Here is an 18,361-nt window from a genome sequence, read left to right as displayed (position 1 = left end):
CTGAATAACCATCTTGCCCACTTGTAAGTAGTAGGAGGCAGGAGGCAGGAACTATGACCAGAGTTTTCACGACTGGATTCCCAGGTGCCTGGCACAAGGTTTGGGCTCAGTAAGGATTTGTTGAATAAATGAAGAATGAGTGGCTAGATGGATTAATAATACCAATCATTTCATACGTATACTGATCCTTCCACTTATCACATGAGTTTTCGGTGAATGGCCTCCAGGAATGGAGGGTAAATGTTTGTCACACTGTCCCATTCCTCAAAGATTCGATGACTGAGAGATAACTCCAGAACTATAGACAGAACATCGCCATGGGCCTGGTAGCCCACTCCCAGCACTTCGTGTCACCTTGGTCACATCATTTGACCTTTGCGTTATACAAATTAAGAAAGCTGAAGGAAATGAGTCTCAGCGTGCCAACCCCAGCTGATCCCATCAATTTAGGAATCCAGAAGAAACCTTAGTGTCTGGAAATAACCTCTAGTCTCACTTCTTAAAGGTTTGTTTACAATGATTTTTATTATTATTTTTAATGAGCTAATACAAGGTCACGGGGAATCCTGGGGATGTGGTTATTTATGACCTCGGGTGCATGTGCTACTTCACAAATAGGCACACCCCTTTCACTAATTATTTCCAATAAAACAGAAGGTCAAAAATCAGCATCAGGAGATAACACAACACAGTGGAGGCTGTTAAAAGTAACTACTCCCAAAATGAGCATCATAAAATACATCATGAACTGGGAACAGTTTCGCTCAACGAAGGAGAGCTTCATCCTTCTACTCTCCACGGATTCCATCGGTAGTTTCTCCAGGTGGAATGCAAAATGAAAAAGAAGTGCCTGGCCAGATATGTTGTGCCTGATCCCTGCCCCCCACCCCCAATGACCTGCCGCAGAGACTATTTTTAAAGACGCATTTATCTCAGCAGTAATGACTGCACTTGAGAAGTGGCCGGGTACCAGTGCCAGGCAATTCTTCAAGAGGAAAGGCTGCAGGGCATGGCTGCACCCTTTACAAAGGCTTACGTGATGGATGAGACGGGAATTGCCCTTGGTTGGTTAGGTGGTCAGTTGAAGGAGCCATAAAGGTAATGCAGAAGTGACCCCAAATAATGGCAGCCACCTCAACACTTAAAAACAAATCAGATGTTAAATGTGCAAGATCCATTTTCACTAGAAATGCAGACGCTAACTGCTTTCTAAATTTCTTAACCAGCAGCTGCTCATTAAATCGTATCCCATTGAAGAATAATGTTACAAGGGATGTGACCACCTCCAGTTTACAGTGGAAAGTATATTACAGCTATGTTACATGGGGCTTCTCATTATCAATGTAGCATTTACGTTAGGTAGCTCTTGTAAAACACTGAGAGAAACGTTAATCCACAATAGTATGTTTATATATTTGGGGGAATCAGGGTATCAAATCAGCGTTAAGATGTCTTCCTTCCCTGGGCAGGAAAAAAAGAATAGTGAAGAAAGAGGTAGGGGACAAGAGAAGCAGAGTAAACATTTTAACCATTAAAACTGATCTCAGTTCCAGGGTAGAAAGGTTTCATAATATTTACTCTTTCCTTCAGTTGACCTGTTTGTTACTCCAGAGAATAACAGAAAGATGGCCTGAAGCTATCGTGGGGCCCAAGCGTTTCTCTAAATCTGACAAAACACTCCATGCGGTCATCATTATCCTGTTTAAATTTTTGGAGATTTCTGGTAGGGAACATATGACATTCGCAGCACTGAGAACACTGGAAATCAACTTAAACAACAAGTTCTTGCAAACTGATACTCTCCTGGCCTCGGCCAGTTCACCCCCAGGGGCATGAGCTCATAGCTCACCGTCCTTCCATGCTAGACAGTTCTGGTGTCCGAAACGTTCCTTTCCTGTGTTGTCAAGACTTCAGTCTATTGCTGATCTTTGTCCAAAGCAGTATTTTCCTAGGTTCCCCACCCCGGTTCATGCTCCAAACGGGTCTCAGGAAAGAGTTCTGTTGGAACACGGAAGGGAAACATCTTTGACATCCACTACATTCCCTAATTCCCATGCCAGTGACATCTGTTTCAAAAGTCCTGAACCGGGACACGTAGCACAGATTTCTCCTGCCATGATAACAAACATGGATCGTGTTTTATAGTTGAAAGAAACAGAAAGAATTTACGCTTTGGAGAACTGTGGCTACACTTCCCTCCCTCAATCGCCCCTGTTGTCCGCTGCATTTTATTCTCGTCTCCAAAGGGAGGGCCAGAAACCCCTTCTCACACTGTTTCCGGGTGAGCAGCCACATCAAATGCCGGGGCCCACGTTGGTGAACTTGAGTTTCACAAGTGATCTGTGTAAGAGAGAAAAGTATCTACTCCACCTACACGAAGAACAGCGCCTGGGTTAAATGAACTGTACAACGTGAGTTTGCCGAGTGCATCCTCCTGACAGCGAGTTAAATGGCTATAAGATATTGTGCTTGCATTTCATTCAATCAGACCCAATTTCCTGGGACCTCAAACACCAACTCCTCCCAAAATATGGCTAAAATTCTGGCAAATATCTGCAGATACCACTTCCGCAAATTAAATCCGAATATAGTTATGTACAAAGTTAGTTTACAGGATACCTAAGTCTCTTTGAATAGATCGAAGCAGGAATAAATAGCATCCTTAAATTTACTATTTGATCATCATGGGAAACTTAGGACACCTGGTGGGAGGTGAGTAGATTTCTATAGATATTGCTCAAATATTTGGTTTTCTATATTAGAGTATCTTCAATGCTATTGTGCCAATTTTCAAATGGAACATATGACTGGTGACACTTTTCAGTGCAAAAATAGAAGTATCCTGTTTTTCAAGCCCACTATTTATATGACTCTAATTTCCTGGCAAGTCAGTTTGCTAGGTCATTGGGCTCCAAGGAACTTTACGGAGGAGCTTAAATGTTTCTCACCCTCAAATTCATTCTGAAATGCAAATAAGTCCTCGCACCTCCCCATTGGGGAACACACACTCCTTGGTCAGCGTGTGCACCCTCTTGAAGGTGTTATCCCTCTTCCCCTGCTCTGGGCCGGGGAGACCTGAAGCCAAGAACACAGCTCTGGGATTGTAAAGGTGATTCAGGACACCCCCAAATCAGTCACCTGAGTTACAAGCATATTGACAGCTGAAATGGATCCTAAACTAGGAGTCCCAAAATCGACTTCTCCTCCTGAGTTCGCCAGACAGTGTCCTCTGGACAGTGACAGACAGGAAGCGTGGGCGCATCGAAGGTTCCTGGATAAGATTCTTCCAACATTTTCTTTTCCCAGACGGTGTTCACATCAGGACCTGTTCTCGGGTCTCTGGCAGTCGAAGAGCGATCAGGCCACCCCCGACAAGAGAGGCAGCAGCCAGAAGGATGGGGACCACTATGGTTATCCCAACAAAAGAAGCAAAGATGGTGTTTCCCAGGATGGCTCCAAATTTGCATAATCCATTGAGGATGCCAAAGGCCGTGGCCCTGTAAAAGAAGAAGAAAGTAAATCATCGTGAAAGTCAAACCAGACTTCCTTAGATGAGCGGGACCATGGGTCCTTTCTTTTCCTTGTTGTGAGAGAAGGTATAGTGAAGGTGTGGAAGGGAACTTTTTTCCTAAACAGGAAGCATTCTCATTTAAATCAAATGTGGAAATACAGAATAGCATAAAGATGCAAACTTATATAACTCCACCACTAAAAGGCGATCACCACTATTCACATCCTGCAGTGTTTCCTTAAAACTTCTTTCTCTTTTCTAATGTTATCTCTTTTTGAAATTGTCACAGGTAGTACATGCAAACCGTGAAACACTGAAACAAATGGAGAGAATGAGGCGGAAAGGATCAGCGTTCCTCCTTAATAACACCCAGACCCTCTTGTGGCAGACACTGCTGGGTGTCCCTAAATAGCATTTCTCCAAATATAGACTACATTTCCCAGACTCCCTTGCTGCAGAGTCTGGCCATGTGACTAAGTTTTAGCCAATGGGATGTAGGTGCAAGTGGCAGCTCCCGAGAAATTTCCTTAAGAGGTGTCGTGAGTGGCACTTTTTGCTCTCTTCCCTTCCATTTCTCTTCCTTCCTTCCTTCCCACTTCCTGGAATGGAGATGGTCTTCTCTTGGACCCTGGCAGAGCTCATGAAAGGGATAAAAAGAGCCTGCAGTGCCTGTTCTGGACTTCTACAGGAGAGAAAAAGGAAATGTCTGTCTTCCTAAGGCTGCATTTTTTTGAGATTTCTGTCACTCATGGCAAAGCCTAATCCTAATTATTATCCCTCAGTCACACTTCTGAGGGGTAACTATTATATATATTTAAGTTTATTTATTTATTTATTTATTTATTTATTTATTTATTTATTTATTTAGTAATCTTTACCCTCAACGTGGGGCTCAAACTCAAGACCCCGTGATCAAGAGCTGTGGGTTCCACTGACAGAGCCAGCCAGGTGCCCCCTGAGTGGTAACTGTTAGGAACCATCTACCCTTTCTTGGCTCCGTCTGTACACAGAGACTATATTCCCAGCATCGTCTTCCTTCACCTGAAGTAAAATAGTTCTTTTATTAATATATTTCATACCACAGGTTTATCAAGAAGGTACCTACATTTTTGTACCTTAAATTCTTTTTATAATTTTTAATCATTTTGTGGATAACTAGCCCCTCAGTCCCAATCTTCTGGTTTTCAGAAGTTTCTTGGGTATTTTCACATGCATATTTTTCCAAATGAAATTTCCAAAGTTGTCCCAAGTTTCCAGAGGGAGGGAGAAAATATCTCACTGAATTTTGAATGGACTCTTTGAAGTTAGAAGAAAACTAAAGAAGATTTGAAAGATTTGTAAGATTAAGTCTACTTAGAATTTCATAAGGTATATCTTAACATATATGTAAGTCTCCTGTTGTATCTCTCAGTAAAGCTGTGTGGTTTTTTCTACATACAGCCCAGGGAAGAACTGACCTCTGGTTGGTAGTGAAACCTAAGTGTTTCACTTTTCTTAACAAATTGATTCCTAGATATTTTATGATTTCTTCTATTATTAAATGGAATTCAATTTTGTTTTTAAATGTGGTGATATATTTGTAAATTCCATATGCAGCTAAGTTACTTTTATTATTGACCACCTTATCAAATTATTTTATTGTTTATAGCAGTCTCTTTAGTTAATTGTCTTGAGTTTCATAGATGTAAAATCATATACTGTTGATATAATGATAATTTTCCCTCCTCTTATTTTTTGTAAAGCTTAGAAAGCTCTTTGGTTCAGGGGAGGGGGGCTCCAAATATGGGATGCTATCCATATTCCAACACTTCTGTCACCCATTTGGAGAATATCATTAAGATATTTTGCAGAATTTCATTCACCTGCCTTCCATATCACTTCACACTCCTTTTTTTTTTAACATGAAATTTATTGTCACATTGGTTTCCATCCAACACCCACTGCTCATCCCCACAGATGCCCTCCTCAATGCCCATCACCTTCCCTCCCCTCCCTCCCACCCCCCATCAACCCTCAGTTTATTCTCAGTTTTTAAGAGTCTCTTATGGTTTGGCTCCCCCTCTTCACACTCCTTTGTGACCACAGGACCACTTACCTGCTACCCTTCAAACTCACAAATCCTTCTCCATAACGAGAAATAACTGCTACGTAACGGCCTTGACCCTACGCCTTTAAACTAGGACTCTTCTCATATGGCTTGCACAAAATAAAAGTAAATGCTGGGCTTCCCTACCACGTTCTCTGCACATGCCCTAGACCATCATGCCTCATCCCTACCTTTATCTTCCCTTACTTCTCATCTACCTTTTGTTTACCTAGTTCCTCAACTTTGTCCCATATCTCCCAACAGAGGCCTATTCTCACCTCTCTTTGGATTGCATGACACATACGGTGTCACCCTCATTCCTCTCTCCTGAACATGGTTCGCACCTGTCCTTTGTATCTAGCCACCCACCCCACCCTATCAGGCTTTAGCCTGCTCATCTCCATGCCTCTCCTGGCCCCCCTACAGGAGAAACTCAACAGCTTAAGAGATGCTTTGCTCACAAAACACCCGGAAGACCAAGATGGCAGCGACAGAGGATCTTGGAACGGGTAGACCTCTGGCCACAGAAGTCCAAACAACTCCCAGAGGGAAGCCCAGGGAAGAACTGACCTCTGGTTGGTAGGATATAGTTCCACCGTGATCACATCCAGAGCATTCCAGGCTGCAATGCTGGTCCCACAGAACAGACACTGCCAGCCAATCATCTCAGACTCGCTGTTGCCAAAAAACAGGAAGAAGCAGCAGACCGCGGAAATCAGCATGGAGCCACCTACAGGGGGAGGTCAAGGGCAGAAGAAAAAAATGAAGACAAGACTGTCACCCACCAGTCTTTCCCCTTCTCCCACCTTCACAGGTGCAGCCTGTGCAACAGGTCTATCTCTACATGGAGAAAGCACAGCTTGAGGCCCCAAACATGGTGCTCCAGTCATGGGAGCAGAGCCTTCTGCTTGGGTCATGTCACCAGAGTTAGCCCCCGAGAAGGATTTTGAAATCCTCATGCTGTGGTGCTGCCCAGCCCAGAATTACTGGGGATGAGCCAGAGGGGGCCCTAGTTGAAAATCTATGTCCCAGACATTGTTCTGGGTGCCTGAGATACATGAGTATCAAAACCACCTCGTGGAGCTTACCTGCTATTGAGAGCATAACCATCAATGGGCTGCCGAAGAAAACCTGAAAGGCTGGCTGTTAATTCTTCATTTATTCCCATCTCCGGCCCAGATATCTGACCTGCCCTTCTCAGCCCTGCCCTGTGCCCTGAGAAGCTACCCCCAGAGACTGCATACCTTGTCAGCTGGGAGCGGAGAGGGGTTGGAGTATTTCTTCCCAATTCCCATCCCATTTATAAGCCCCGTTTTGGTGATGGCTGCAGCCCCCCCCCACAGGACTATGGTTCCTTCCAGGAGCCTCCCCCTTCATGGTTCCAGTTCTCACTGGGCTATTTTTTTCCCTGTAACCCTAGAGGTGGAAACTGCTGCCACTTCTGCTAGCATCCGGGTGCCTCATCTGCCTTATTTGTTCCCATAGCCCTGCCCACCCCTCTAAAAGTCACATCCCATCAATAAAGTCTCTTCACTAGAACTCTCTGGGGTGGCTTCTTTTTCCCCACCAGCACTCTAGCTGATCCAGCTAATGATAAGAGGTCCCACTGAAAGAAGGCTTGTGTCAAACGCTGCCCAAATCCAACCCACCCAGCCCGGCCCAGAAGAGCTTGGGAAATGTGGAGTGGATGCACAGCATAGACCAGGGGTCTGGCTGGAAATGCGGTGAGAATGGTTAGCAGAAAGAAAGAAAGCCGCTTGCAAATTACCAGCTGGGAAACAGGCCAAGGCGCCCCACCAGGCAACCGGGGGTGGGGGGGAGGTGGGGGTGGGGAAGACAGGTCCTCCAGTTGCCAAGAAGCCATGTTGGGGGCCTGGTCTCACCAACAAGTGCCTCCTGGGGGGCCTCTGCCTGGAATCTCACACTCAGACCTGGAGCTGCGAAGGTTGAGGCCAAACCCTACTGATGAGCGGGGACATGGTAAGCATCGCCTGGGTTCTGCTGATTCTGGGAAGGGGTAGGGCTGTGAGCAGGTCACCTTGTAATCTCTTTCCAAACAGCGAGGAAGGAGACAAACATCTACTGGACCACCAGTGCCTTGAGAACCCTATCATCTAAATGCATGCCTCCCTCAAAGTGGCCAGCCATGGCACCTGGCTTACAATAAATGTTGACAGCTCTTTGTTGAATACAAAATATGACCGTCAAATGAATCAAGTGATAGTTGAGGAACTGGCCTCTCATCTATGTTAGGTAATCCTACCGTAGATCCCTGTGGCCTGCTATAGATCCTTGGTTAATTCTCATTTCACTTGTGATTGAGAGGCCTGAGTTCAAATCCCTGCTTCCCCTGCGTGACACTGAGCAAGTCTCATAACCTCTCTGTGCTGCCTCACTTTCCCCATCTGTAAAGTGTGGGCAAAAACAGTACCTACCTCACAGGTTTATTTCGAGTGTTAAATAGGTTAATATTAACAAAATGCTTGGCACAAAGCCTGACCTATAATATGTGCTTCGTAAGTATTCGTTAAATGAACTTTCTAGTTTCTGTCTCTCTCTCCCAATAGATCATTTGCTCTGTGAGCATAAGGACAGTGTCTGTCTCAATTATCGCCGTGTTCTCATTGTCTACCGCACAGCCTGGCAGAGAGTATGCGCCGCATAAATTATTGCTTATTGAATGAATACACGAGGACTAACGGTCTCATCAGGAAAACTTCTACCCTTGTTAACAAGACGCTAGTTCAACCCAGGAAACAGCACAGCATCGCAAACAGGACAAACTCTGCCCTCGCAGATTCTGCAGGGAATTTGAGGAAATAGCCATTTCCTTTCATGGAAAGGCTATTTCAAAACAGGTCACCCACACGCCATTGAGACATTTATTAAGCATCTACTGCTGCGCACTGATAATATCACAGTTGGTCCCCGGCATGCCAGGCTTTCTACTAAAGATCAAAGAAAGAACGGTCTGAGCTCTCAACAGAACCAGAGAAACAAAATACAGATGCTAATAAGAGAGTAGAACATAGGGGAGCCTGGGTGGCTCGGTTGGTGAAGCACCTGACTTCCGCCCAGGTCATGATCTCGTGGTTCATGGGTTCGAGCCCCGCATCAGGCTCTGTGCTGACAGCTCAGAGCCTGGAGTCTGACTCGAATTCTGTGTCTCCCTTTTTCTCTCTGCCCCTCCCCTGTTTGCACCCTCTCTATCTCTCGAAAATAAATAAACGTTTAATAAAATTTTTTTTAATAAATAATTTTTTTTTAAAAAACGTGTAGAACATAAAGAATGAGAAATATTAGTTCCGGTTATCCAATTGGGGAGCATGCCAGAAATCAGTTTTGATCTGGGGTACATTCACAGTGCTAAGGAGAGCTTCAGTAGCGGTGAAGGGGATGTCTGCTCTCTCACTGTCCTGCCTTCTCCCCGGGGCCCAACCTTCCCGCTGTCTCCATTGGGGAACATGTGCCTGCTCTGGGCAGTGAGCCACGCCCCTGCACATGGGCACCCACCCCATTCCTCACAGGCCCTGCCTTCCCAAAGACGTCCCAGGCTACCCCAGGCCTCAACCTCAGAATTCACTATTCAGCCTGGGACTCAAGAGGCCAGTGGCAGAAGGGCAGAAATGTCACATGCCTATGCTCACGTGCCTTATCTCATTGGAGCAAACAGAGGTAGTACTTTGACAACTGTGTAATATAAGCTTGCAGAAGGAAAGGAAGGTGTGCAGACTCATAAAGAGAATGTTGGCCAAGATGGTCACCTGACTCCCAGCCACTGGTCTTATGCATGGTGTAGCCCCTTCCTCAGAAAAGCTTGGGCATTGCCGGAGTTAGCAAACACTGTCCTTCCCTCAGGGGACTCGGGTCTAACCAGTACACAGGAGACAGCTCAATCTTCCAGGCCTAGAGATGACCCTATCCTCACCACACACTTAAAAAGCTGAACTCATGTTGGGGCGCCTGGGGGGGGGCTCAGTCGGTCAAGCGTCTAACTCTCAGTTTCGGCTCAGGCCATGATCTCATGGTTCATGAGTTCAACTGACATCGGGCTCTGAGCTGACAGTGCAGAGCCTGCTTGGGATTCTCTCTCTCTCTGTCTCTCTCTGTCCCTCCCCAACTCCTGCTGTCTCTGTCTCTCTCAAAATAAACTTACAAAAAAAAAAAAGCTGAAATCACAGCCATGTCTTGTGCTTACCCTTCCAAATATCTATGCTCCTCTATAACAACAATATTCAATATGAGCCCAACATCAGGAAAAGATTCCCTTGCCAAGATCTACCTGATTGATTTGTTCTTCTCTGACAAAATGACTACGTGACTTATTTTCTTTGCCTTTGAACTTCACTGCTAGGGAACTGGTATTAATTTTCCTGATCAGCTGCAACCCTAGAGCAGACCCTTCACGACATGTGAATCCGTGTGTTGTTCTGGTCCCCACCCTGGGCTGACAATATATATATTCTAATGTATGTTTTTCCTGGCCCTGGGTGTGTACTTTTTGGTTCTTGTTTCTGTAGCAAACTTCTGGGGATCCTGGTGCAGTGAAGCAAAGTACATGAATGCTGCTACCATTTTTAAGGACCATCTGTGCACCAAGCACTGTGAGATCCTCTGGCGACACAATGTGCCAGCCAGTTACAGTTACCGATAAGGAAACTGAGGCCTGGAGAAATAAAGGAGCATTTCCAAAGTCAAATAAGCCTCAGGAGGACTCCAACACAATTCTGTCCATCTCCAAAGCCCAAGTGTTAACACTACTAAATAATAATAAGTAATGCAATTTATTTTAAAGCCTGCAAATGAATCGATGTTCATCTAAGAGCACTTTATATATTTTTCTGACAATAATCATACACAGTGGGTAGAGCGGATATATTTAATATCCTTACTGAAGTGCTAATACCATGACTATCAAAGAATCGCTCAGTCAGGAAATTAAAGAGGACTCCCTGACCTGGACCATGGGTCTCAAACTATCTCCGTGGAGTCCTGGGGTTTTGGAAACATGCCTGCCCCCGTGGCTCCTACACCAGCAGATGCCGTCTCATCTGTTTGGTTTCCAGTGGGAGATTTCTTCAAGGAAAAGAAAAAAAAATCTGCTTCTTTATTATGCTTGAAAGCCACCGTCCTTACCTATTGGAGGAGAGGCGGCATGCCTGACTACTCACCGATCATCTTGAGTCTTCCAACTTTGTCCATGAGCAGAGCAGAAATGATGTTCCCAGGCAACACAGACAGACTGCCAAGGAAGCTGACGAGGTAAATCAGGAAGTCATTATCTTGCTCAAAGTCCATGTGGCAGCCTTCTTTCTGCTTCAGAAAGGTGCTGTTGATAAACCGGCAGTTGATGAACTTATGCTCGTAGAGGTCTGGGGAGAGAAGGAAACCTTTGGTTCATGGCAAGTGGACGGGGGGCTGGGGAGAGATGGGGCAGAGGAAGGGATGAAGTCATGCCCCTTCCATGGGCAGACTGCCACAAGCCTCTGGGAATCAGACGGTCTCAAAGTCAAGGTGACATGTGGCCAGGTATGAATGAAGAGAGGAAACTCTAAAAATGTAAGGACGGCTTCAACTTCCTATAAGGAAAATGTAAGGAACACTCACTGAGAGACATGCCTGAATATGTCATCTCTCAGGCTACAGAACAGCCTGTTTCTATCAATGAGATGACACCAAGGTCCAAGGCTACCCAGCTTATAGGAAGCAGAAGACAAGAGTATTCCGTCCAGGGACGCCTGGGTGGCTCAGTTGGTTAAGTATCCGACTTTGGCTCAGGTCATGATCTCGTGGTCCGTGAGTTCAAGCCCCATGTCGGGCTCTGTGCTGACAGCTCAGAGCCTGGAGGCTGCTTCAGATTCTGTGCCTCCCTCTCTCTCTGCCCCTCCCCAGCTCGTCTTCTCTCTCTCTCTCTCTCTCTCTCAAAAATAAATAAACATTAAAAAAATTTTTAAAAAGAGAGAGAATTAGGTCCAGAGCCCATGCAGAAACCTAAACATTCTTCAAAAGAAAAACCATCTGCTCAGTGGTGTCCAGGATGGGAAGCAGGGGGTGGTGAATATGGAGAGCACAGAGGATTTTTAGGGCAGTAAAAATACTCTATATGGCATGGTAATGATGAATATATGCCATCATCCATTTGTCCAAGCCCATAAAATGCTAAACACCAAGAGTGATCCCTACAGTCAACTCTGGACTTGAGATGATCCTGATATACCAGTACAGGTTCATCGATGGTAACAAATGCACCCTTCTAGGAGGGGGATGTTGATAATCGGGGAGGGGGGTGGGGCAGGAGTTACATGGAAATCTCTGTACCTTCTTTCTAATTTCATTGTAAACCTAAATCATGTCCAAAAACATAGTCTTTAAAAAGTATAAACCATTTGCTTTAAAACTAGTTCCCAAGTCTTCCGGCACCTTCTACCACCAACTGTTCTTGCAGAAAGATCGCCTACGTGGGCTCTCAGGAAACCTGGCTTTCGGGAACCAGCTCTGCTGTTGACCCTCTTTAACCTTCCCAAACTCCCTCCTACAAAATTAGAAAATTACACCTGATTATCTCCATCACTTCCCAGCCCACCGACATTTCATGACTACAGGTGTTCTCAGAAATCCCCATGTAAGAGGATGCAAACAAGGAGGCAACATTAAAGCTTGAAAGAAGAGGGGCACATTGTGGTTCAGTTGATTAAGTGTCCAACTCTTGGTTTCAAACCAGGTCATGATCTCACGGTTCATGAGCTCAAGCCCCGCATTGGGCGCTGTGCTGACAGGGCAGAGCCTGCTTGGGATTCTCTCTCTTTCCCTCTCTCTCTCTGCTGCTCCCCTGATTGTGCTCATGCTCTCTCTCTCTCTCTCTCTCTCTCTCTCTCTCAAAACAAATAAATAAACTTAAAAAAGTTTCTTCTTGAAAGAAGAAACTAAAAGATTCGTCAGGTTTTAATGACAAATAGGAAATGTATAGCTCTCATTTTTTTTTAAGTTCAGGAAGGTAAATCTCATAATGGATTTTTTAGAGACTGAGGGATATCTGGAGGCCAGACATTCAACCTTTTGAGGCTGACCTGATAGAAGAAAAAGATGTTCTTGCATAAACCCTGGTGCTGATGCCAGGGAGAACGCACTGATATGGCATGATACATGGAGTTCAGTGACAAGATGACATACTTCAGAGCCAAACAACTAAGGAATAAATCCAAGCTCCCTGTGGCCTTGGGCAAGACGTGTGATCCTGGGTTTCCTCGGCTATAAGATGGGAATAATCGTGCATTTCTCACTGGAGACAATGTAGGTGGAGCCCCTGGTAAAACTCAGGTAGTTTCCCTACATCCCAACTTGACCTGGTATGTTAACGTAGGATGTGGTAAAAGTAACAAGGAGAGGTGGCCTGGTGGGATTTTGTGAACTTTTTTTTTTTAATCACGGAAATCCGAAATGGTGCGATTTTAAAATACTCTTATCATCTCACTTCATGCACAGACCTTGAAAACATACAATTTTTCCTTTTCCTTCATTACTGTGAGAACATGACTCTTGAATTTTGCAAGATTCAAATTCTGCGAGGTCTTCAAGAGCACCCCGTGTACGTAAAATGCAGCCTTCCTGGAACCCTGGGTTTTCATCTGTGCCTTATTTTTTAATGTTGTTTATTTATTTTTTTAATTATTTTTTTGGATGTATCTTGTTTTATTTAACAAAGCCTCTGTCAGTTAATATTAAAGACAATTCCAGATGTTCTTTACACATGTATAATTTCTCATATACGTAATTACAACTGTATCTGCTAGCACGGTTCAATAGTAATATGATGTGAACAACTTACATAAATTTAAATGTTCTAGTAGCCACATTAAAAAAAGTAAAAGAATCAAGTAAAATTACATTTTTTAAAATACTTCATTGTCAAGTTAGCTAACATGTGATATATATGGTGTAGTCTTGGCTTTGGGAGTAGGTTCCTGTGATTCATCACTTACATACAACACCAATGCTCATCCTAACAAGTGCCCTCCTCAATGCCCAACACCCATTTTCCCCACCCCCCAAGGCCCCCATGAACCCTCAGTTTGTTCTCTGTATTTAAGAATTTCTTGTGGTTTGCCTCCCTCTCTGTTTTTATCTTATTTTTCCTTCCCTTTCCCTATGATCACCTGTTAAGTTTCTCAAATTCCACAAATGAGTGAAAACATATGATATCTGTCTTTTTCTGACTGACTTATTTCACTTAGCATAATACCTTCCAGTTCCATCCATGTTGTTGCAAATGGCAAGATTTCATTCTTTTTCATCACCGAGTAATATTCCATTGTGTGTGTGTGTGTGTGTGTGTGTGTGTGTGTGTGTGTGTGTCTGTACATATCACATCTTCTTTATCCATTCATTTAGAGAGAGAGAGAGAGAGAGAGAGAGAGAGAGAGCGCATGTGTGAGCAGGGGGAGGGGGCAGAGAGGGAGAGAGAGAATCCCAAGCAGACTGTCAGAATGTAAAGGGCTTAATTTCATGAACTGTGAGATCATGACCTGAGCCGAAATCAAGAGCAGGACACTCACCCGACTGAGCCACCCATGCACCCCTCATCTGTGTTATATTTTGTTCCTACTGAGGACCTGTAGCACATATCATCAGTCTCCTTGAGACTAGAGCACTCACCCAAACTTTTGTTTTTTGCTTCACGTGCAATAAAACATGCAGACAAAATAAATGCATTGGCAAAAACTGTGCAACTAATCCATGCCATACCTAGGGTGAGAACCCATTTTTCCAACCTGAGTGAGATTCAGTAGTCACATCTGTAAGCACCTTGCTACCGACCCCTAAAGCTTATGACTGAGACTATCGTGTCTTAGATAAGACTAGTCCAAGACCCTTGACCCAGCGCACCCACACCACCCATGTTCTTACCTGTGTTGTAGAAGGTGGTTGATTCAATGGTGCAGTTTTTGAAATAGGTATCAGTAGATGTAACATCTTGAAAATAGCACTCATCAAAGAATGTATCCTCAAAGAGTACGTGTTTAAAGTACATCTTTGTGAACCTGTGGAAAAGACATTAGCCCCTGAGTGATTCAACCAGGCAGAAAGAAGACTTGAGACCAAAATCAAAAGCACAGAAAGGCAGAAAATGGAGAACTTCAAACCAAAGGTGCTGAAACATGGAGTGTTTTTCCATTTCTTTGTGTCTTCTTCAATTTATTTCATAAGCTTTCTGTACTTTTCAGCATACGGATCTTATATGTAGGAGAATCACTGGGTTCTACTCCTGAAACCAAGACTACATTGTATGTTAACTAACTTGAATTTAAATAATAATAATTTTTTTTAAAGATCATTTGGGGCGCCTGGGTGGCTCAGTAGGTTGAGTGTCAGTTAAGTGACCGACTTCAGCTCAGGTCATGATCTCACCATTCCTGAGTTTGAGCCCCGCATCGGGCTCTGTGCTGACAGCTAGGAGCCTGGAGCTTGCTTTAGATTCTGTGTCTCCCTCTGCCATTCCCCCGCTCGCATCTGTCTCTCTCAAAAATAAACATTAAATTTTTTTTAATTAAATAAAATTAAAATTAAAAAAAAAAAGATCACTTGCTTCAGTGGCTCTCATCCTGCCCTTATATCAGAATCATTGGAAGGCTTGTTAACAATGGCTGGTTACAGAATTTGTGGGGTCGAGTAAAATGAAAATGCTGGCCCTATGTTCAAAAAGTAAGAAAAAAATGCCTTTAAATGTACTAAAATAATATAAAGCTTTTCCTTTTTACTACGGTCTCTCCCTCTCCCTTCTCCTGATTTGTCCTGGTAGGTTTTTTTTTACTTGACTAATGTTATTCTAAATAAAGAAACATTTAGAACTTTTTTTAAAAAGGACTAAAACATTATTTTTGACCTAGACTAGTCCCTGTTCCTTAGCTGATGTTTATAAAGGCGGGAGGGCAGCAGGAGTGAGGAAGCTGGTGCCTACACCCGGTAGATACAGGATCTTCTACAGCACCTGGTGATTCCCAATACGGTCACAGACCTTATGCATCAGACTCATTGACATGTGGGATAGTGTGAAATGAAAATATTGATAAAATGTCACTCTAAGCGGAGCTTTAAGAACATGCAGTTCCCTCAGCTGGTCTTAGTAGGTTTGGAAGCAATAGATTTGGGAGGAACTGAGCGTCTTCATTTTAAAGATTTCCCCAACCAAGATCTGGAGGGACAGGCACTCTCATTCACATGGTTGGTAGAATATAATTGGTGTAGCCTCCTTGGGGAGCAGTTTTGCAAAATTTTAAGTGTGTAATCGCTTTGACCTAGAAATCCCGCCTTGAAGAATTTATCCTGCGGTTTGCCTCCCTCTCCGTTTGAAACTAGTTTTTCCCCTTCCCTTCCCTCAATGGTCCTCCATTAAGTTTCTCAAGTTCCACATATGGGTGAAAACATATGATATCTGTCTTTCCCTGACTGACTTATTTCACTTGGCATAATACCATAAGAGACTCTTGAATGCAGAGAACAAACTGAGGGTTGATGGGGGGGTGGGCAGGGGTGAGGGGAAAATGGGTGATGGGCATTGAGGAGGGCACTTGTTGGGATGAGCACTGGGTGTTGTATTTAGGTGATGAATCACTGGAATCTACCCCCAAAACCAAGAGCACGCTGTATACACTATACGTTAACTAACTTGACAATAAATTAAAATGAGAGAAAGAAAGAAAGAAAGAAAGAAAGAGAAATAATTTATCCTACCTATACCTGCTCATACATTCAAAGAGAAGCATTCACTGATGCTCATTTTAACATCTCTTTTTTTTTCTTTTTGAGAGAGAGAGACAGAGAGAGAACATGAGCATGAGTGGGGGGAGGGGCAGAGGGAGAGAGAAACTCTTAATCAAGCTGCATGCTCATTGTGGAGCCCAACTTGGGGCTCAATCTCACAGCCATGAGATCATGACCTCAGCCAAAATCAACAGTCAGACGCTTAAGCGACTGAGCCACCCAGCCACCCTGCAACATTTGTTTTTTTTAAAAAATTGTTTTTAACATTTATTTACTTTTGAGACACGGAGCATGAGCAGGGAGGGGGCAGAGAGGGACACAGAATCTGAAGCAGGCTCCAGGCTCTGAGCTGTCAGCACAGAGCTCAATGCGGGGCTCAAACCCACAAACTGTGAGATCATGACCTGAGCTGCAGTTGGATGCTTAACGGACTGAGCCACCCAGGAGCCCCATAACATTTCTTATAAGAATTGATTACTAGAAGGATGATGGGTACGTAGGTAGGTAGGTAGACAGATAAACAGATAGATACCACACAGTGGAATCACATGTGGCTGTTACAGTTATTAGGTAGATCTGCATGTCTTAATATGGAATAATCTTCAAGGTATATTGTTAACTGAAAAAAAAAAAATCAAGTGCAATATAGTGTCTCTAGCATGTGAGCATTCCCGTAAGAAAGGATATGGTACATCACCTCTGACGCATAGAATATATCCAAAAAGTTGCACAAGCAACTGGTAGGTGTGGTTGGCCCTAGGGAGGTGCAATGGGGGTCAGGAATGAGATAATGTCAATCCTTCCTTTATACCACACATACATACACTTGTCACTTAAAAACGAAACAACTAATAAGGGGGAAGCATCTACGTGACTCTGAGATGCAGCCACATTTGGAAGTACTGCTCTAGTCCAACTCCTTACTAGGAAAAAACTATCTTACATTCAAAAACGTGGACCAGGGGCGCCTGGGTGGCTCAGTCGGTTAAGCATCCGACTTCGGCTCAGGTCACGATCTCACGGTCCATGAGTTTAAGCCCCGTGTCGGGCTCTGTGCTGACAGCTCAGAACCTGGAGCCTGTTTCAGATTCTGTGTCTCCCTCTCTCTCTGACCCTCCCCCATTCATGCTCTGTCTCTGTCTCAAAAATAAATAAACATTAAAAAAAAATTTTTTTTAAAACAAAAAACGTGGACTGACATACATGAACTAACTTCTTCCTCTGCTGGGCCTTTCCCAAGCTAGGTCAAACCTGTAAGCTAGAAGCCTTGGATGTGATTTGTGGAGAATTACAACCCGTTCGTTCATTTGTCTATTCATGTATTTATACACTCAGTCTCCAGCAAAACTTAACTTAGCATGGTATTAGGTGCTACGAATACAGAGAGGAAAGACATGGTCCCTGCCTTCAAGTCTAATTGGAGAACAAGCCAAGCAAACAGACAATACACAATACAGTGGGAATCACAGTGACAGAGGTAGCACAGGCTGCTGAGACTCATTGTTCCCCTTCAGGGCCACCACATAATTCAGTCCATGACCACGTATGATGACCAGTTCCCCTTTTCCTTCATGCTATATTGTATTTTGCTAACAGCCCTAATCTAGATTCACCTGTCGCTCGCTTCTGCAAAACGACCCCCACCCAGTAAGAAGGCCTGAGCGTGTGCTTCTCAAAGAGAGGTCCCTGGACCTCTTGCAACAGAACACAACAGAAGACTGCTGTGAAGGATGCTGTCTCCTATATGCCTAGACCACTTGAACCAGAATCACCAGAGGCAGAGGCCAAATTACTTTGTACAATGTTTCATAGGGTCAGATGTGCTACAGACTTTTAAACAGGGGCCTCCAAAGGCTATCACTGAACTCTTCAGGTTTCCATGGAGAAATGAATCGGTAAGCCTTTTGTTACAGGAAGATGCCTTTGATTTCAAAATTAATGTGATTTGTATGCTGGATATGTTTACTCAGGAAAGCTATTCCTGGAGCCTGTCTCAGGTCTTTGCC

At 44.0% G+C, this 18,361-nt stretch overlaps 1 protein-coding gene across 1 annotated transcript in view; it reads right to left on the bottom strand.

Moving 5' to 3' along the window:
- Nucleotides 1-547: 547 nt before the first annotated feature.
- The window catches only part of SV2B (synaptic vesicle glycoprotein 2B), a 208,697-nt gene continuing 190,883 nt past the window's right edge, over nt 548-18,361 (bottom strand). The window contains 4 exon segments of the mRNA XM_007078246.3: nt 548-3,497; nt 6,168-6,327; nt 10,769-10,969; nt 14,502-14,635. Coding sequence (XP_007078308.2) covers nt 3,314-3,497; nt 6,168-6,327; nt 10,769-10,969; nt 14,502-14,635 — 679 coding nt within the window. The 3' untranslated portion in view covers nt 548-3,313.

The sequence above is a fragment of the Panthera tigris genome, chromosome B3 (assembly GCF_018350195.1).
Source record: "Panthera tigris isolate Pti1 chromosome B3, P.tigris_Pti1_mat1.1, whole genome shotgun sequence".
NCBI lineage: Eukaryota > Metazoa > Chordata > Mammalia > Carnivora > Felidae > Panthera > Panthera tigris.
Note: the sequence above shows the minus strand (reverse complement) of the source record. Positions and strands in the feature narration are given on the sequence as shown.